At 41.4% G+C, this 22,506-nt stretch overlaps 1 protein-coding gene across 20 annotated transcripts in view; it reads right to left on the minus strand.

Annotated features, from left to right (window-relative positions):
* Positions 1-22,271, minus strand: part of nrxn1a (neurexin 1a) — a 60,704-nt gene extending 38,433 nt beyond the window's left edge. For 5 of the 20 annotated variants that reach the window (XM_061029190.1, XM_061029191.1, XM_061029179.1 and 2 more), the window contains exons 1-4: positions 21,922-22,269; positions 19,335-20,758; positions 12,222-12,239; positions 11,440-11,469 (exon numbers count right to left, since the gene is read on the minus strand). In XM_061029190.1, the coding sequence (XP_060885173.1) occupies positions 11,440-11,469; positions 12,222-12,239; positions 19,335-20,067 (781 nt within the window). In that variant the 5' untranslated portion in view covers positions 20,068-20,758; positions 21,922-22,269. Of the gene's footprint in view, positions 1-11,439; positions 11,470-12,221; positions 12,240-19,334; positions 20,759-21,921 lie in introns of all 20 variants that reach the window. The other 15 variants (XM_061029177.1, XM_061029184.1, XM_061029180.1 and 12 more) reach the window with 9 other exon arrangements.
* Positions 22,272-22,506: the final 235 nt, after the last annotated feature.

Consider the following 22,506-nt stretch of genomic DNA (forward strand, 5'->3'; position numbering starts at 1 on the left):
ACACACACACACACACAGAGAAAAAGAAAGACAGAACAGCCACAAATGCTAACACAATCACACTGACACACAAGCAGACATAAAGACAAATGTAGATGAGGTGGCGGAGGGAGGGAGAGGGAGACGAGGGTGCGAGTTGTTCACAATGAGAACACACGCAGCCGTTCAGCAGCGTTCTAGCTGTAATTTACAGAGGTGCCATTAGGTTTCAGTGTGCTGCTCCGCCATTCTGTTACTAATTTACAGACATGTCATTAGAGCAGACAGGAGCACATAAAGCATCTCTGCATCGATCTGGGAGCCCTGGCCCGCAACAACAACAACAGGCGTATACGCACACAAATCAGGCAGGAAAATGCATATTGGGTGACACAAACACAATGAAGGACACGTGTCCTGCATGCCTGTATTCAGTAGACACACACACACACACACACATCTATAGAATATACACACACAAACATGGAAGAACACACACACACAGGCTCTCAAGTGGGCAGGTTGGAGTGGCTCTGTTGTAGCTCAGATTAATGGAGTGAGTCAGTATTAGCTCAGAGTAAACAGTGAGACAGACACTGACATACACACCACATGTCACACTTCATCCTGTGGAGAGCTCTGTCGATCAAACCGAGCAAGCGAGAGGAGAAACAGATGAAGAGAAAACGGAGGGAAACACAAAAGCAAAAAAAGAGTCTAAATCTCTATAAGGTTATATTTGATATGAGTTTTAAATGGTTTATATATTAAATTATTTTTGCTGATGGAGATGACAGGTTGTACGTGAAGTCTACGAGTAAATTATTATCAATGCTTAAGGGCTCTTCGGTATAAAAGATCTTAATAAAACTTAATTACATATTAAGTAAGTAATTAAAAGTTCTGTTAAATCTCTGCAAAGCTTTATTTGTTTTTTTTTGTAGTTTTTATTCCTCTTGTGCATACTTCTTGTTTATATCCTGTATGGTGACTATTTTGAGGTCCTATTTGTTTTTATTCGCTAGAAAAAAGCCCTGACTGTTATTCTGAAATGATAAGTTGATTCACTGAAAGGTAATTTGACGGGAAATTAATTGGCAGTCACAGTCCTGACTGCAAAGGTTTCCTTTGGTCTAAACTCTCATTAAAAATGTTTTTAATATATGTCAATGAAATAACCTAATTCAGTGAGGGGAAAAAAAAATAAAGGGACAAACCTACAAAAACGCTTCAAATATTTCCCTTGCTCTGGAGAATAAGCCGCTTTATTTTCAAATATTGATGAGTTTTGTCAATTTTTTTAAATATTTCAACGTGTTCAAAGGTGGTGTTAGAGGAATTAATTGTTGGCTGTTTTATATGACTATTTCTATAATTGTATCTTTTCTTTGGTTTTGTTTGCTGATTGTGTGGTTGGATGTAAAGTCTAAATATAGTACTGGAATGAATAGAACAGTATCCAGTGATCTACTTCATCAGCAATTAGTTGATTATTAAAGTATTTTCAGCATTACATGATGTTAAGCTCTTAACCTCGTTTTGACAAATAAAAGTACCAGAGTTTATAAAGACGTCCTTTTTTTTGGTTCCGGTACATTAAAAGACTAAACAATTAATCAACTAGTTGAATAAAAATGGATAGGAACAGAAAGCACAGAGGGAGAAGGGAAAGGTGGGATGTTGTGTAAGGAATAACCTGGAAAAAATAAAAGATAGTAGCATGGGAAAGAGGAGAGAAATTAATAATTACGGAGTCGCAGGGGGAATAGGAGAGAATGAAAAGATGGAGGGTGATTGGCGTTAGACTTTGAAGGCTAACATTTAACTACTTCTTCTAATGAATAAAGCAGTCTGTGGGGAAGCAGCAGGGAGGGAGAGAGAGAGCTGGAGAGAGTCAGACACGGAGAGAGAGAGAGAGAGAGAGAGAGAGACAGCGCAAATAACTGATCTGATGGCGGATGCTACTGGGACCAGCTGCAACTGTACCGTCTCTTCGACGATCAAACACACATCACATGGATTTCTCTGTGAGTTTGCCTTTATGTGGTGTGTGTGTACGGGTCTCATATGGCTTTGTCTCTTCCCAATGCTTTCCTCCTAAACATTTATCAGGCTAATTTCTCATTTCCATGGCAACCAAGTGTTACAGGGGTGGTTACTGCAAATATGTGCGTTTGTGCATGTGTGTTGCACAAAGGGGAGACAGGAAGAGAGATGGAGGGAAGGAGGGTGAGGGTGAGGGAGGAAGAGTGATTGAGTGAACAGTACATTATCATGGACAGCTGTACTGAATCAAAATGGCGGATGGAGGCTGGGAGCACATCAGGGGAGCCTACATTATACAGCACCTGATAGAGGGAGCAGGGTGGGAAAAAAAAGGGGGGAAAGATGCAAAGAAAGAAGGGAGAATAAAAGTGGGGAGATGGAGGGACTCATTGAGATGGGCGACACAAAACTGTAGAGAAGAAGAGGTGGAAGGCTAGAAAGAGAGACAAGGAAAGAGGGGAGTGGCAGAGAGAAAAAAAAAGAGAAAAATGCTGGGGTATCTAAATCCTAGTGTAGCAAGCCTCAATCATGGCAGCCCTGTCATTCTGGAGATAGCACACTGCAATTCCACTGCACCTCGTTTTTAGCCCACCATGCAGTTCTGCTATCAGCTCCTCTCAGACTGTCCACACACACACACACACACACACACACACACACACACACGCACACACACACACACGCACACGCACACAGCATAAACTCAAACACCCTGCACGAAGGCATCCCTCTTTAATAACAGACAGGTGGATTAACTATGCACTCAAACAGTACACAGATAGATGACCAGCGTGAGAAATGTATGTAAATGTATGCTAACGAATGCATAGTCTCTATATTAGGTTAAAGTGTGAAAATCCATAAAGACAAGTTTGCTAAAAGGCACTCAGACTGCCGTTTCCATCTCTATTCAGTGATATACAGCATTTGGCTTCGAAAGCGATTTCACTATCGCATCACTGCCAAGGGAGCAATAGTGTAGAGGAGGATATTACTGTCAGGACACAAGTGACAGATTGGTGGTTGGCAACGAATAGCTCTTATTCCTCTTTTTGTTGTTGTTGTTAAATTGAAGGCATTTATTCCAGACACATGATATATGCTTTAAAACATTTAAGGTGAGATATAGTAAAGGTGTAGTGGGGCTGAAGTGTAACCTGTGCAGTAACAAAAATGAATCAACAATTTGGATTTATCGATGAAGATTGCTCTTTTTCTCTGTTAGGTTTCATCAGTTCATATTTCCCTTTTGAAGCGGTGGCATGACTGCGTTTCCCTACTTAATGTCACCTTATAGATCAAATATCTTATTGACTATAGGTTTACAAATTACAAACAAGTTTATGCTTGGTGCTTCAACTATTACTAAATCCACATAAAGAGAACTAAATTGCTAATCACTTAGCCTAAATTACTGAAATTTGACAGTTTAAGCTTTTTAAAGTTAGTATTTACAGCATTTGTAGTCGTTAAAGTGAAATTTTATGCTGCTGGGAAAGCTTAGTTGCAGCACTAGTAAAAACATCCACTGATCTATTGGGTGACATAAAATACAGCACATCTATATTTTGGGACACATTAAATATTACTAAATAATCCATGACATAGTTAATTCATTTGAATTAAGAAAAAACAATGGACAGAACACATCCTGCCTTTGTTTTTTTATCTTTTATTTCTTGTCCCTTTTTGTTTCTTTTATCTGTGCTCATCTCTCTCTCTCTCTCTCTCAGTCTGAAGCTTGAATTTGGCCTTCTCTCTGGTACCCTGGGAAACCGGCTTGTTTCCATGACAATGTCTGCAGGCAGAACAGTGTATTTGTCTTAAGCTGGATAAGATCAGAGTCAGTTTCATCCGTGTTAGACACACACACACACACACACACACACACACACACACACACACACACACACACACACACACACACACACACAGATACACACAGGCGTGCACACAAACACGCGTACACACATCATGGCACATATGCATGGAGAGCGCTGAAACAAGTGAACTGAAAAAAAATGTGGATCTGAGCATACATAAAGCCAAACTGTTTTGAAACAATGAGGTTAAATCCAACCACACAGACTAATTACAAAGCTCAGATTTGCATGGATGTTTTTCATACACACACAGTGCCACACACACAAACAGACACCTAATGAAATCCCTTACAGCAGGTTGTTAACAAATAACAAGATCATAAAGACCTCTTTTCATAAAGGTAATGAAGTGGGGTTTTAATGAAGGCGGTGGCTATTTCCGTTGTTGCAGCAATGCCTTACAAGTACCACAAATAATTAAGTGTTCCTGCACAATACTTGTGACTGCAAGTGTGTGAGCTTGTTCACGTGTTTGTTCTTGTTCTGGCAAACAGCACAGAAATGAACTTCAAATGCCAGATGGGGCACTGGAGTGAAACGCCAATTGGGCCACTACCCTGAGCCCCCACGCTGACACAAAGGAAATTGCTAGAACAGGTAAAAGACAATTGGAGTCTCTACAAGATTGTTTCTTTCTATTTTCTTTCTAAAAAAAAAAAAAAGAAAAGGAGTGTGTTTGTGTGTATGTCTGTTGGATAAGGCATCTGCATCTCTGATGAATACCATCCTGGCTGATGCGAGACTGTGTCATGTCGGGGAGCCCAAGGAGAGATGCAGCGCTCCTGCTGAGAAACGCTGCAGTCTTATCTCCCTTCCTGTCTCCCTCTGCGTCTCCGACCTTCTCTTTCCAGCCCTCTTTGGTATTCCTGCTTTTTGAACGCGCTCCAATCTTTCCTCACTATCACTTTTCTACAATCCTTTACCCTATTCTGCCCACACCCCCCTCTCTTCCTTCCATACGCAGCCAGCCTCCGCTCTGTCTTCTCCCTTCATCCTCTTTAAATGGGGAGTCCGTTTGATGTCTTTATTTTCCAGGCGATTACAGGGTGCATCGGCTTTGTGTGTCCCTATTAGCGGTGCTGTGAATTTTCAAAAATGCTAATGTGCACACTTGCTAACGGGATAGTAATTGCATACAATTACCAATAAATGTATACATTTACTTGTGGGATTGCAACACATTTCCCATGGCGACTTCGGAATCTGTGCGTCTCACTGATAACATGGGGTTGAGCTCTGTGTGTGTTGCTTCAACTCCATTAGAAGAAGTGCACGGGTGTTAAGCATTAATGAGTCCTGTTTTACAGCAATATAATAGTTGTTGGTTGCAAAGAGAGGAGGCAGAATTAGTCCCATTATTGAAAGGGATTTATATTGAAAAACTGCATTTTGTAATGAAAACTTTGTTGGAATCATTGCTAATGGTGACAGCATGCACAACTTAGTTTGAACAGTTTTATTTTCTTTCTTTTTTTTTTATAGCTCAAGATGAGGCACTCAGAAGCCGAATTCATGGCAGTCAGTCAGGCAGGCTGCCAATCACCAGACACATGCCTCTTAACACCAAGCAGCTCTCTCACGTCGAGTTGGTTGCTGCTCACTTGCCTGCTTTAATTATGTAAGCTTTTCAATAAGTGCTAAAGCTCAAATGTGTCTGAAAAATTGCTGTTTGTATTCTTAAAATAGGAAATGCTATGCTATTCCAAAGCTCTGATGCTTTGTTTTTTTTACATTTTGCTATCAGGTACAGAAATGTGTGATATTCTTGTGATATTCCAAAGTGTAATGGATCAATAATACAATGAAAAATTCTCATGAAAAGGAAACAGCAACAAATACAGATGCTTCCTTCATTGCTTTCTACAAGGACATGAAAATGTCAACATCATGGTTATTTTCAGTAAATTATTTCTCTTTCAAAATGAAGAATGGAATAAAGAAAAAGTATATGAACACTGCAACAAGAGAAAGTCAGTGAGCAACAAAGTTGACTATTGAATATGTTTTTGGTTCCAGTAGCTTAATTTGAGTTTTTGAATCACTTTTTTGTTATACGTTAGGATACGATACGGATGGAAATTCATAATTGGTATTTATCACTATTTGTTTTCTCCAGGCAATTAATCAGCAAAACAAATGATCAAATATAAAAATATAAAATGCTTAACACTACTTTCCTTTTGCTTGAGTAGATATTTTTATATTTTCTTAAGATTTTGTGGATTCATTTTCAGATGAAAACTAAAGGCATAATTAAATAAACTAAAATATGTTTTATAATTCGGTCCCAGTGCCTGTGTTTTATTCAAGAATAATCTGTCCATGTGTGGTTTATTATTAGGGCTGTTAGATGATGATGAGTAAGAGGTAGGAGACATGCTGTACTTTGCTGGTACCGACTGGGTCCTCTTGTCTTGGCGTCTGCTACCACTCCCAGCCCCACATATGGTGGAGTCAGCATGGAGCGCGTCCTCTGTGTGTGTGCGTGCATGTGTTTTTGTGAGAAAAGAATGGACATTTTGCACACAGGGAGACAGTGAGAGGAAGGAGGTGCAAAAAAACAAAAGGGACAATTAAAAGAGGATTTTGAAGAGTGTGACACTGAACATGTGTGTGTGTGTGTGTGTGTGTGTGTGTGTGTGTGTGTGTGTGTGTGTGTGTGTGTGTGTGTGTGCGTCCATCTGTGTGTGTTTGTGCCATAAGACAATGTGTTAAAATGAGCCGCTTTGATTGCCGACGCTTTATGAGTCACAAATGATGACTCACAATCCACCTCCCTGAACAGGCACTCATGCATACGCACACAAATACAGACACATACGGACACACGCACACACGCACACACGCTGCTCGTTCTCTCTCCTGCCTTCATCCACTGACCGTGAAGAATATGTGCAGGCAGCCTTACTCATGCATATTTACACTGAACACACACTCACTCACCTACTCAGTGGCCACTCTCTAAAGGTTACTGTGTGTGAGTGTGCGTCTGTTTGTCGGTCCGTTCACGTAAGCGCGCATGTGTAAAGGTCACTTTAAGCGAAGTGGACCACTTGTTTATGCCGTTCACAGATTGTAGGATGGATATCGAGAACACTTGAACATTTAGACAAACAACAGTTATTAACCAGACAACCTGCCTGAGAGCTAATTATGAATAAATATATATATCCTAAACGAGCATTGCAGCCAATTATGTCCAAGAGCCGCTCCTCTGTCCTATTCAGAACCCACAATCACTCATTCACCCTGAACCCTTCACGGTCTATTCTTGACCAGACAGAGAGAAGAGAAAGGGCAAAATCTGCTACTTGGCTTTAAGCACATTTTCCATCCAGATTATTGCTGCTCAATACTTTTCAGGGAAAAAAAAATCCATTTCCCCCTTTCCTTTGGCTGCTCGATACTTATGAAAATCCAATTTGGCTCCCTCTTTTCTTTCTTCCCTCCACAATTCGTGCATTTTCACCCACTCAAAGTGATTAGTGATCTGTGGGTATCGTTTCCAGGGACAGTGATAGCTGTGTTTTATGGAGGAGGGGAAAGGTCCAGGGCTCCCCATCAGGACTGATGTCCCTCGGAGAATGACTGGGCTGGGAGGGCAGACGGGAGCACCGCTGTCTCTTTGCAGATACAGCCAGTTGCTCTACATCACAGGGGAGTAGACGACTCACTTTATCTCTCCCTCACTTTTCTCTCTACTCCCTCTATCATTCATTCCTTTAGCTCTCTTCTTGCAGGCAAACTCGCTTTTTCTCAATTTCTCCTTGAAGCACACACACAAGCAGACACACACATGCTATATATCTTTCTAAGACACCCCTCCCCACAGCCAATCCGCCCCTCAAAGAAACTCATTTCAGCTTTGCGGGCTCCTCAAAAAGCCTCTTTACGCTGAGCTAACCTAAGCTAGGCTTCGTCTGCACCATTTGACAGCCTTTACATCTCAGTATGCAGAGCAAACACACACACACACACACACACACACACACACACACACACACACACACACACACACACACACACACACACAGCCTTTTCATCTTTACAGTTTGAAAAAGAGACATCAAAGGTTTAAGACAAATAAAGGGAAAAAATAACTCAGACACATTTCTACATCCAGCCTATGACAATCCAGACATCTGTAAAAGTGAGGGCATCCACTATACACAAATACACTGAATACAATCTGTACTAGTGCGAGAGACATATGTTAATACATGTCAGCCCGTAAGTAGGTGATTTAAAATGCTGAGCATAAGCCAGATGAAGCAATTAAATTTTCACTGCCACCTGGATGATTCAAGGCAGACATTTTAAGGCAGGAACTCAAGCACTAGGCGCATACTTAGCAATCAAAATATAGCAAGAAGGCTCCCATAGAAATATACTTGTCAGAGTAGAGATGTCTCACTGTGATAGATGGTTGAAGACATCATTTGTGCTCTATTCAAGATATTTCTATCCGCCGGCTTCCGTTAAATAGCACATTTCACTGAATACACGGGGACCCGATCACAATGGGAGACAGCCGCCATCAAGTCCTCTCTCATCCAATCAAAGAGCACAATAGACTCAGATCAGCGTGTCACGGTCAGGCCTGTCTTCATGTGGGTCAATCAGTGTATTCATCAGCATCATGCAGAGCCGGCTGATTCAAGGCACCTACCTTTTCGATTTTCAAAAGCACAGTCGGCCTGAGCTCCTGATCATTCAAAGCATGCTCAAGTATGAGCACATTTACACACGTGCATGTACAGCTTACCTTACCAAAAATAAACCATTCCAATTGAATGTGAAACACCAGGTCTTCAAATACTGCAGCTTGGTCCACAGTCCAAAGTCACAAATATGAAACTCTAGGTACCCCTCTAATATTATTTCTGAATGCTTTCCTCTAGCTTTATATTTTGATTTGGCATTGAAGTCTTGTGATGAAGAATAACGGCATGAGGAAAATGTACAATGTGTAATAATGTTTTGTTTTTCAGAAAAGGTCATGTAGTGTGCGTAGGAGTTCCTGTTTATTTATCATGTTCTAGGATAGGATAGGATAATACTTTATTATTATTAATACTGCATGATTGCACAGTACCTGTGTATGTAAAGCGATGTCTCTCCTGATTCCAAAATGATTCTGACTAGTAGTAGTGCTGTTCTTTTTTTTGAGACGTTTGCCACGTTTATCTGGCTTTTCTCTTATTCCTCAACGATCTTGCCAACTTACCTCGCAACAAGTTGACTCTAACTAATCTGAAGGTAGCTGCTGGCTAGCTTGAGTTTATCTGATGGGACACATGGTGTATAATACAGACTCCATGTCTCCAGGCCTCTGTCTGACAGTTTAAATTATTAGCATGCTTAGTGTGAACATGTTTATTTAATTTAATTTAAGCACGATGTGTTAATCGTCCATGTTCAAAACAAATATTCTGATAAAATGCCATTTCTTTTTTTAGCTATAGTGGATGGTTCAAACACTGAACTTTCACCCAGGAGCCTATAGGTCAATCCCTGTGCGAAACACATATAACCTTTTTCAACTGGCATCAACATGTAGTATTAGTGATCTGATCACAAGTGGACAGCACTTGAGTAAGAACATTTACACTTTGCATTAACATTGTGTACCCAGTGACCACTTGTGTTTGGATCTCACTTGCCTGCTGCATATACAAATAAGCACTTATACATAATTTTTCGTTTGAAAAGACCAAATATGTCATCACATCGTTTTCACCCGGGGGGGGGAGGCAGCATTGTTGTCCCAGTTCTCAACAGTGCTACCACAGATTAAATCACGGTCCTTAATGTGGCCCAGGAAGCATGAGCTTTCACACTACCAAACCAGTGTGGACAAAAGCGACATATTGGGTGCGTTCAAACCTAGCATTAAGGCTGTCCACTGTGATCCAATCATCCAGTAGGGATGTTAATGCAAAGTGTAAATAGGGCCATAGTTCATGTTGATCCATTTTATGAAGCTTATGTTTAAGTATTTTTAAATTATACATGATGAACGTAAGCTAACTACAGTGCAGTACTTACTTTGCATAAGGTAGCCATGATGTTCTGTATGTTTTGACTTATCTTCATCAAAAAAACGTTTTATAATACCTTACCAAGTAGTTTTCCTGCCTAAACCAAACCAAACAGTGATCATTTCACAATTTTAAGTGAATTGATAATTGCATTGCATTGCATGATAAGTAATAAACTTGAATTTTTTTTCTCAGAAAGCTTCTTTTTTTTTTGTCTAACCAACCAAATGTTGCTAAACTGTTGCCAGAGTGGTACCTAGATTTTCATATTATGAGGTTTAGGGCTTAAACCAAGCTCCCATATTTGATGAGTAGGGTCAACCCGAAAAAAAACTTGAAGCCTATTGGTTCTAAATGTGTGCATCACCATCTATACAGGAGCCATTTAACTTCAAAACCATCGAAGACAGCCACTTAGCCATACACATGAAAATCAGGGGTGGTACCTCTGAGCATTCTTAAATTCACAGAGGGTGGTGTCCCATATAGAGAAAGAGGGCAGGAACAAAGGAGAGTAAAGGCAGAAAGAAGGCAAGAAAGAGAGTGAGTTTGTTCATCACTGAACAAAAAGGTAGAGCAGAGGGGCTGGTGTTTAAGAAAGTATTCAAAAACACAGGACGACTTGGATGGGGGGGGGGGGGGGGTGTCATGTAAACAGCATTGCTTTCATTCACAGGAACATCTGTTTAGATTCACATGTGCTCAACAATGTGTGAGAAGGAGCCCATGTGAGGACCGGCGACGGTGGAGCAAGACATGCTGGATGCCGATGAAAAAGCCACGGATAATGTGGATGAGTGTTCCTGTGAAAACTGCAACAGTCATTGATCCGAACCATGATGCAAATAGCACATCATGCTCACATACCGGTATGTAAACACTGTGCATACACACACTCGAACGCTTCCATCCCCTCAATCGAACCCTTACATACAGATGAGAGAAAGTGAAATGAGGTGAAAGAGTAAAAACTAATTCAAACCATTCAAGGAGTCAGTCGGTCAGTCGGCTCTTAGCTCCATTCCCATGACCTGCCAAGTCTAAGCCAGCCAAGCGCCGTCAAGCTGCAGCCGCCTACACCCTCCCATTACCCCCTCCCACATCAGCAGTCAGGATAATAGGATAAATCACAGCAGAAGTTGCTCTCAGGCTCATCACTCCCTTAAAAAAAGTCACATTTAAGGACATACTTTATTTGATATTTTTTAATTGTTCTACTGCAAAAGCCCAGGTCATCCATTTCAGTTTAAATCAAAACTGAAATTTTCTGATGAAGCCAAATGGGACCGTTTTAAAAATGAAGAAATCTCAATTACAGAGCGAAAAAAAAAACTGACCTTGGTTCAGTGCCTAAAGAGACAACTTCCTCCAGCGCCAGGTGGTGATGAATTGGGGGAGGGATTCAGGGAGTTGTGAGTGTGGGAGTGAGGAGATAGAGGTATGATGGTATAGCAGAGGACAACAGGAAGTGAGGTAAGAGGAGGCCATACCTTGGTCGCCAATCATCAGGTGTGCCAGACCTTAAAGGAAAACAAGAGCACAGTCAGCACAGCAAAGGATCATGGAGTGTGAAGTATGTGCTTGTGCATATATGTGTTTTTTTTTTGGGATCTTTCAGTGACATACTAACGAAGGCTAAAGTGCTCTGTGTAAAAGTGTTTGTGCGTATGTGTTTGTTTTCTCCATTATTAAATTTTTCTAAATGGAAAAAAAAAAATGGACTTGGAAGACACTTACTCATCCCAGGCAGCGATCCTATGCACACACAGGTATGATCACAAACGTTTGCACACAGCAATGAACTAGGTCGTATACGGAACAGAATCTGTGTGTGCTTTTGTCTCAGTAACCTTGAGGCCATTTCGGATGATTGCACATGGGATGTAGAACTTACCAGCTGTCAGCGACCAATCCCCACATACCCACACAGACCCACAAACATTTACACTAGCTCTCTAGTACAGTATTTACACTATAGACTATTCAATAAGGGCAGAGAAGAGATGAAAAGGACACAAATTAAAATTATCTTAAGGGTGGATAAAGAAGATAATAGAGCTAAATAAATATGTACTTAAATAATAACTGCATACATTTGAGTAATGAAAAGGAGAGGATGAGATAGAGAAGAAAGGAAGATATGTTTATATCAAGAGCAGGAGGACAAATTTGAAGGCAGACAGACACACACAGAAGTGCAAGAAAGACAGACAGACAGATAATTAGATAGACAGATAGAAAGATTGATAGATAGATAGAAAGTGCAACCTACCTGGAGTGTAGCTGTGCTCTGGAAAGGTGTAGCGGCCGAGTGAGGAGAGAGAGAGACAGACATTCATTAACATGCATGCTAAGCCCTAGGGTTACCATGGCTACTTACTGTACATGCACACCCGTCCAGTGTTACCAGGGTAACATACATGCAAATTAGTCCACACAAACGTCACGATGGATACCATGCTGCACTGGTAGCCAAAACTGAGGTTTGTCTATATACATCTATATTTATATAGATATATACCTACACGTCAGCATTAGAACAAATGCTTTCTCTATGACTACGAATGTGTGCATACACTTATATAAGCGCACACACACTCACACATACATCAACCCACACCTGTAGATACTGAAGGGGGAGGGGTTGTGGGCCGAAAATACACTTTCCTACCTGGATTTTTGGATTTTAGAGCCGTTTTACCCCAGAACTTACCTTGCAGCGGTTTCCTCTCTCCAGAGCCCCCTGACAGATAGCATGCAATATGCACACACACTCACACACATAAAACACACACACACAACAATCTCTCTGTCTTTCACACGTACAGGCGCACATACACTTACATTGAATATGACAGTATTACTATGATGTGAAATAGCAGGGAAACATGTAGGGATGGATTAGCAGTGCAGGAAGAGGACAAGGGGCATGCATGGTTCAATACTGGGACTGAGAGTGTGTGTTTGATTTTGTGCATGTTAGAGTGTGTTTGTGTAAATGTGTGAGTGCATTCCGAGCTGTGTGCAGTTCATCATCTGAGTCATCCCTTGCCTCTGCCCTTGTGCTAGTAGCATGGCAGAAACAGGTGGAGCTATTAGCATGCTAACAGCAATTTGCCCTCAAGGACAATGCAAGCCAGGCCAGGCCTAACAAGCCAGGTTCACTCTGCCTTCACTGGAGGGCAGAGCGGCTTAGACAGTAATTTCATTTATGCATAACCCAGTCCGTTCTCTGTTGACTGTTGTTCGAATATCCCTAATACTATTTCTTCTCAAAAATGGAAACATTGTTGTACCTTGAACGAAAAAAAGATCCTGAAAAGTAGCCCTCTTCTCTCACATTGGTAAGAAGTAGGTCTGGGTGATAAGGTCCAAAGATTAAATATCTCTATACTTATTAGCTGAATGGCGATACACAATTTATATATATTTTTTAAAATTCAGCTCTAAGTTGAATCCACATGGGACAAATTTCAAACAAGCCCTTGTATTAACAGCCAGCTGCACAATGTCAACATGTACATAAAAATGGCACAAAATAAACTACCTGTTTGTAAAGTAAAAATTTAATAATATTAAAGGTCCAATATCTAAGATATCTCCAGAATTTAATCAGAAAAATTACCTTACAATGTCATCAGATATTAGGGAAACATGCTATGTTGAAATGCTGGTTCTCTGTCAACAATGCAGCAGCCAGTAACTCCTTCTAAGTTAAGAGCTTCGGCATTTGTCTAATAAGCTCAACGACCAGAAACGTGGTAAAACTCGCCAATGTTTTGAATTTGGACTGCAGTACCCATTTTAAACGCTAGGTGTCAGGGTTATATATTGGTCCTTTAAATAAAAATGCTCCTTAAATAGAATAAAATAAATAGAAATGTCCAAAACTTAGAATGACGTATAAATAATGAAATATTTTCAGGGAGAAAACAATGCTTACAGTGTATATAATTTAATAGATATGTCTCGTCATTATCTTAAAAATTATGGGCTGAATAAAAGTTGATCTCAAGGAGCCAAGAAAGATATGGTGTTAACAATAACGTGCACAGATATCACACTGCCGCAGCCAGACTGCTTATTTTTGGCTTCAAACACTGTCCTCAGGATCCACTTTTTCCTTCAGCAGAGCACATTCATTCGGTATTAAAGATTCATAACTGATTTTTTTTCTACTTTTCAGAGGGTTATAATTTTATCTCAGAGCTTTATTGTGCCGCTTAAGTGAGGTGGCTGGGTTCAAAATAACAATAATTTCAAGGTAAGAAATAAACCTTTATAGTCGTTTCTGCCTGACACTTACAGAACTGCACAGCCTTAACTCACACAGTTGCAAATAATGATCACCTCTTTAACCATGTAAAAAATGTACGTGCATCAAATGCAATCATTTTATAAAACCTTCAGTGCTATTAACATGTTTATCCAAACGGGGGACTTTGACCTCAGCTTTTAGCTCTAACTCTCTTTTTCATCCACTTAATTTTTACTCAGGCACAGCCTTTGATATGTTTCCTCCCAAAGTGCCTCTGAAAAGAGATGACTTACTGTCATACTGTGGGTTGGTATTTGCAAATGACTGGTATTGATACAGATGCATGGCTATTAACTTAGCTAGGAATCCTTCTGTTGGAGCTATCCCATTGAGCTGCTATATTGTCTGACTGACATGAATAAAAATGCATGGGGCCAGTTGCATAAACTAAGTAAATCAAAAATAAAAAGTATACCACAACACAGCACGCCAAAGGGCATCCATCATCTGCTCCATTATCCTTTGAGACTGTCCTGTAATTCTGAACTATTTCCAGAGAATAAGTTTTATGATTCATAGAGGCTTAAGACATACACCAAACATAATTGTTGCAGTCTGATGTCCATTGTCTATGATTTGGCCCTTACACACTGCTATTTATGTCTGTTAGAAAGACCTCTTCTTAACTGAAAATGTGGGAATGCTCTTTACATTGAATCTTTTTTCCTGAGCTGATGTCCAGGAATTATTGTAATATCACTATCAGCGAGTTACAGATGAGAAGACAAGTAACTTAATACACCAGCCATTAAGCTACTCTCAATTACCACCAGTGTCTAACCGTTATAAACGATGTTGCATTTCCTATCTTATGTCTGAAATGTTAATACGAGAAACCATGGGGAGTCTGTGTACTAGTGATGCAACAATTTTCAATAGGTGCTTGTGAATTGAGGTTAATTCAGTTTTGCATACAACTGTCTTCCATGCATTTTATTCCTTTTTGAATTGGTTGTTTGTGAGTGCCCGTTAGTCCAAGTGCCGGGCAGTCCGCTGGTACGTCCCCACCGTTAATGCATCGATTGAGGTGCGACATCTCATGTTAATACAGAAGCTTTTTTATGCCTTCATTTTAATATTTTTCTGCAGCTGAAGTTATTTTGCACTCTTTAGGCCTGATTCCAAAAAACACACAGGCAGTGAAATGCACCCTGAATTGGGCTACACAGCACACAGTTACTCTGTGCACGGGTGCCGGTTGCGTGTATTTAAACACCAGAGCTAACAGTCACAGTTAAGAGTGGAGCAAAAACTGTCTGTCTAGAGTTATCACATGCAAACCTTCCAGTGATAAGGAAAACAATTCCACCTCTGCATGACCATAAAAAATGTATCTGTATATGTAGTCTGTTAATATTACTTTGGCATTGCTATTAGCAAGATAGAGGGAGCAAATAATGCACATTTTTTGGAGCCATTAGCTGCACGCCCGTAGTTAAGGATGATCCTTGTGATACACGTCTTCTGACTCTATTGTTGCATCTCTACTGAATACCAGTCTGAAACTTTGCAGTCATACTAACACGCAAAGGAAAAAAGCTGGAAGGGTTATTTATAATTTATTTTGGCGTCACAGCCCTTCTAACATGAAATAACTCCCTGTCATGTGTTATAATCAGTAAAGATGTTCTGATACGTTTAAATATGCAAATATCAGAATTTGCATATTGCCCAGTTGGACAGAAAAATGCTTAAAGCTTTATACCGTATTAATGCTGTAAGATTGCTAATATTGTAGTATGGCCTGTATCTGGTAAGCCCATTTGTTAAGATTGAATATGCAAAAAATAAGTCTCATAGCACTCTCTGTAGTTACTTGGTTTGACAGTAAGTCTCAAGTAAAACAATTACATGAATAAATAAATCAAGGGAGAAGAACTTTTTTATACATTTCTGTCTCTCCCTCTTTTATTACTGAAAATAGTCAAAGAGATACAGATTTATATATAACTGAATCTGCTTATTCAATCTCTGTTGTTTTAAAAGAAGAACTTTTGTGATTATTCAGCTGATGTTAAAACCCATGTAAAAAGAAAAGTAAATATTGCCTAAAAACAAGCAAGTGGAAGAAAAAAATACTGATATCTCTATTTGAAGAACTATAGAACAGGACATAATCACTATTTATCCATGTAATTCTTTATATTTTCATGTGAAAAAAAAACAAATACATAACGGCACATATTCATCCAAGTAGACCATCTAACTGATTCCATTTTATGAGACTACAAGTACTTATATCAGCTGCTATTGCTGAGTGAAAATATAATGTTAGCACTTGTTCTCCACAGAATTATTTGGCATCACTCACAATTGAAATGTGAGTCAATCTCTAGGAATATAAAACAACACCCTTAATAGGTCTTGTCCAGCCAGTAGCCAGTCCAAACCAGGTACTCTATCTGGTGAGGGCCTTTATATAATATGTCTGCACCTCTCATGCAGCCTGCACAGCTACACTGCTCGCAGGTAACTTAGTGGTGATGTGACTAATGGTGGTGCTGAAGCCCGTAAGCTGTGTGAATGTTTTTCTCTATGTGCTTGTATGTTTGTGTTAGATGTGTTTTTGTTCAGGTGTGCGTGTATCAGTGCTGTCTGTGTCTCCCACTGTGCTTCTAACCAGGGGCAAAACAGCCAACTGGATTAGACTGACTTGGATCACATGTAATCTCAGCGAAGCAGCACCAAGTTTTTGCAAGCAGATGATCATAGCTTCACCTGTCACTTCCTGAAAGTACAGACACCTCACATGCAACGGAGAGGACTACATTGTGTATCAATCTGCCTTTTATTTTGATTTATCAAATAACTATTTGCTCAGTTAAATGACTGAACACAGGTCATTATTTCAAGTACAGTTCCTAGATTTGCTCAAACAAAAAGATATAAACTTTGACCTTACACAAAACCAGAAAAAGAAACTCAAATCCATATATATTAGAGGCTGGAGAATGGGAATGTTTGGTATTTTGCATATCAAGTTTGAGACCAAAACTCAGTTATTTTGATAATCAATTAATCTGCATATTATTTACTAAATTAATTGATTTATCTCCAGTAAGAAAAATAACACAAACACAACTATATCCACTTTGCTGTCATACTGAATCAAGAAAAGCAGAAAATCCTCACATTCATGTTGTTGGACAAGAGTCATATTTTTTTGCAGGTTTGCACTTTAAATGTAAGACTGAAATTAAAAATTGAGAAAGCTGACTGTCTTCTACAACTTAAAATGATGCTTTATATTACTTTTTTATTTAGCCACAGACCCAAGACTCAAACACATTAATTGTACAAACATACATGATTTTGGACAATCTTTTGGCACTTCATTTGAAAACTATAAATCATTTAAGTATTTTCCAAATAACTCCTGTCGAGCAACTAATCACTTATCATTGTAGCACTACTAAACTTATTAATAATTCTGGTCAAATGATTTTAGCACAAATGCACCATAAGCTATAGCTCCCCCCACCTGCTTTGATAATTAGGACTAGCACCTTAAGATTGACTCGTTTACATACAAAAATACACACTCATCACCAAAACATGTAATGAAAGTAGATTTGTATGGCAGACATGATGCCTGAAGATTCTAACAGCTGGTTTAGGGCAGTGAGCGGCCTAGCAGTCCAGTAGGAAGAGACTGGAGCTGAGGAATGGGGGTAGGGAGGAAGAGCAAGGACAGAGAAACACCCCTGGCATGAGGTCTCCTTATAAGTCCTGTCTCCATGGTAACCTAGGCCATCCCACCGTCCACTAAATTCTAGGGTGTGAGATGGTGGGTGGCTAAAGCGAGGTGTGATGCTTACAGCGGTGCTGGGTGGGGTGTGAGGTCAAGTCGGTGACAAACTGCGGCCACACAGCAAGGACACTCTGCCTGGTTTTGGCGTATACAAATTTGTGTCATAAAAACATCAATCACTGAGGCAAAGCTGAGAGGGGCCTCAAGGAAAAAAAAAATACAAAAGTTGAAAGAGCTATTGATTAAGAATGCAGATTTGCTTCAAATGAACCTCACGACACACACAACTGTGCCAGGGAAATGAAAGCAATTGCAGTCGTGGCCATAACAAGGTATATGAGTTCATTAAGCAGCTGTTTCATTTTGTAATGGCCGTCATTACCATGCCCTGTTCTGTATATTGGCACTTCTATTGACCAAAGGCTTGTTTGACAGTATTAAACAAAGGTAGTTCTTGTAGCGTTAAGATATTATATCATTTGTGAAACAGAATTTTCTTTAGCCTTTCCTGCAATTAAGTTTAATTTATCCATGAGGCCATTTGTCATCAAAATTCTTACTGCTTATAGAGTACAACCAACAGGACACTACTCTTTCACCAGGCAAAAACACATACTTTATATAAGCACAGCATCTTAACAGGATGCAAACTGTTCAGATAAATGGCAGGTTATAGATTGTACACACTTCATTTCAACACCCTTTGCATTGTACCTGTGAAGGCCATCTAGAATCAATGCAAATCCATTAACACAGGCAGCCAGATGTCAGCCATGTACCAGCCACTGATTTCCAGCCTCTCAGCCAACTTCCAATTAAAGCCTCTCAATGCAAGCCAACAGCCACATCCATAATGGATCTATATGGTTATTGTGTTTTGCCAAACACACCAGCTGAGCCCAACAAGACTTTGACGCTGCCAACAGTCAGGTAAAGCTTTTTACTCAGTTCCAGGAATTTGTCTCAGATCTCCACTCACAAGTTTGAATGCAGCTTGAATCAGGCTCTTAGCTCCAGCATCCACTAAACTGGACCCACTTTTAAACTCTCTGCTGAAGCGGTACTAACTGGCATCCATAATAAATCAATATCAAACTTAATCAGTAAGTATGTCTTGCACTGTTTTTGAAGGCAGTTGGTCAAACACACGAATTGAAGGCACTTGGTGAAGGTGTGAATGAAAAATATCTACTGCAGCACCTGTGTTTGGCATTGAACTGTATTTGCATGTGCATGTTTGTTTGTGTATGGGGTATGTAACTGTGTACGTAAAAGATGAGATGTTAATGATGGGTTAGCATGGTACTGGGCCTTACCTTCGCTGCAGTCGTTGCCTTGGTAACCGGTGTCGGAGCAGTCGCAGACGGCCTGGTCGTTGACCACACTACACACCCCTCCATTCTGGCACTGGTGGTCCGGCCCACATCCAGCTGTTACCGTGACACCCTCTGAGCTGTCCACCGTCGCTAGTGAGCCGTTGATGCTAACTGCCGTGATCCAGCCACGGAAGGCGGGATGTTCCCGCACAGAAGGGGATGTAAGGCGCAGTGGCGAGGAGTGGAGTTCTGGTGTCACCCCGCCCATGAAGGTGTGGCTGAAAACTGTCATATCTCTTCTTTTGCTCTTCACTTCTGCCCATCCCTCCAGTCGTCCATCCACCTCCAACGAGGTGTTCCTCCAGTCCCGTTTTACACGCACTGCATGCCAGTGACCGTCACTCACCGCCACGCCTGACTGCAGCTCTGCTGGCTCAGCACAGAAAATTGAGAAACGCAGGCGGAGGTGGCCATGGAGAAGCAACAGCTCCAGGAAGTCGCAGAAGCCCTCATCATCGAGGTAAAGCAGCAGGCCCTCCTGGCTGTGAGTCCGCAGGCTGAAGCTCAGCACGCTTTCACAGCAGGCATTCCACACTGGGAACCGCCCCCACTGGCTGGACACGCCTCCAAACTCCAGGACCTCGCCTTGGGCATGACCCCCAACACTGCACAGGCACAGCCCCAAGAAAAGTAGGGGGGCTGCCGCCCAAACACACACTGCCATCACACTCATGCACACACTCGTTCTCACACTCACACACACACACGGCTGGAGATGGAGGCTAGAGCTGGGATGTTCCCTCTAGCCTACAGCTCATGGTGACAACTGTAGGGCACTTCGTTGAACACTTTCTCTGTGTCTCTGGTGTGCCCTGCTTTTACAGGGGTTCTCTTTAAAACAGGAAGTGACAACACATTGAAGAAGAGGGTCAAACTGCGGTTCCCTCCGACCTTCGGTAGTTATGGGAATCTTCTTTCCCTACAGGCCTACACCGTGTTATTGTCTTCTCTGGGATGCTCAGTGTATCCTCTCCATTCAGTCTTTCATTTTTCACTTCTCACATATGAGACTCCGGATCTGTGTATTTGTGAGTGCATCTGTGTGAGTGTTAGAGACATGACAAATAGGATGCAAACTCCATCTTTGTGCCCTAGATAGGGCCTTATCCCCCATGAAGGCAACTCCCCACGGAGTACGTGTGTGTGTGGGTTTGTGGCTCACACATCGGTAATGGAGAGAAATGACCCCGTCATAGCTGAATTTTCTCCCCCTCTTTCCTGTCTTAGTAGGGCAAGACTTAAAGCGTGTGTGTGTGTGTGTGTGTGTGTGTGTGTGGGCCAATATGTGTGCGTTTGTGAGTGTATGTGTGTACAAGTGAGGTATGTGTGTCTCTCACTGCCACGTCATCACTCTCTCCAGCGACCTACAGAGAGAACAGAGACAGCACAATCAACCAGGGTCACACACACACAACACACATACGTAAACACTCACGCAAAAACGCTCTCTCTTACACACACACACACACAGACACACACACACAACCCAAGCCTGCTATTAATCTCAAATTACTCTCTCTCATGCATTTTGGGCACACACACTGAGACAGACACACACACACTTAATCATCACATTACACATATTGCACATTTAACAAGCCCCCCCCCCCCCCCCCCCCCCCCCAAAAAAAGACTGAACTTACTGGACAAACAATAAAAGCCAGAGTACTTCCACAAAGTCCACACATAAAGGTCTTATAAGGTAACACATAACTGTGCAGTGAAGGAACGCGCAAATACACAAACAGCAGCTCCTCAGTCTCCCATCATGCCGCAGGAGAATTTTATAAGGTGGCATACCTGCAACTGCCAACATCATGTAAACATTTTTTTTTTTTTTTATGACTTTATGCGAGTTAACGTAATAATAAATGAGAAACCTCAACCACATCTGCTGTTGTTGTTGTTTTTTTTTTTTTTTAAGTTTGCCTTATTTGTAAAGGATTGAATGACTGTAAGCTGCTGGAGGATTCTGTTAGCTCCCATCACAAAGAGCGGGAGCAGCTCGCTGCGGCGGATGACTCAAACCGCCTCGCTTTATCGAATTAACAGCTCCAGAGCTCCGTTTTCTAACAGCTGAACACATCATTCACGCGAAACACAAACACACACCGACTGAATATGCACAAACACAAACAGACAAAGAAAAAGACACTCGCAGTTTCTTCTCCGCGACTCAAATCTTCGAAGGAAAAGAGGCGACATCATAGTTATTGATAGACGGGGGTGAGTGACTGCGGTTGAAATATCGATTCTCGATTTGCGGCCATACCTCGTCTCCATTTTTCCTCCTACGCGCCCTTTACTTGCCTACACCGGAGGTTCAGTCTCGTCACCTGCGCCGTATCTACAGCTGGTCAAAACGGTAATTACTTTTTCCCCCCTCAAACGCTTACTATTTTTAATTGACAACCACAACCTGTAAAGGTGCTTTGACAAGCCTCGCCCCGGTAAATTAAACATAACCCGGCAGAGGTTTTTTTTTCCCTTTAGTGCGGTCACATAGAGCTCAGAAAAACCGACCTACCTCAAGCACATCCTTTGGTCCCCGTGGCAACAGTGCGGCGCGCGACTCATCGATTTTTACCTTCCCATTTGAAAGGAACCTGGAAGCCGCGAGAGAGGAAACAGCACACGCTCGCCCGGTGGTAGATAGAGTCGGTCTACCGGACAGGGACAAAATTATCACAGGCTCGCCTCCAGGCGACAAGGTGCTATTGGTCTCCCCCTCGCGCGCGCGCTTTCCCTCTCGCTCTCTCTCTCTTTCTCTCGCGCTCTCCTTTTCCTCTCTCGCGTTTCCTCTCTCTGACTCAATCTCTCTCTCTCTCTCTTTCCGTTCTCTTGAGAAGGAAAAGGTGCAGTCTGATGCTCTCCGCGAGACTCGGCAGAGGGAGTGTCACGTGGTCGCACGAGAGAGGAAAAAGTGTGTGTGTGTGTGTGTGTGTGTGAGAGAGAGAGAGAGATGGAGAGGATGGGCGGGGCGCGCGCTGCTGCAGCACCTTGGACAGCGCGCACTCATCGCCCGCACGAAACAGAAATGCAATTACAGGAGGCAAGAAAATAAGGCGGAAAAACAGGGCGAGATTTGATTGATTAAGTGGCAGAGAATACG

This window comes from Labrus mixtus, chromosome 21, assembly GCF_963584025.1.
Source record: "Labrus mixtus chromosome 21, fLabMix1.1, whole genome shotgun sequence".
Taxonomy (NCBI): Eukaryota; Metazoa; Chordata; class Actinopteri; order Labriformes; family Labridae; genus Labrus; species Labrus mixtus.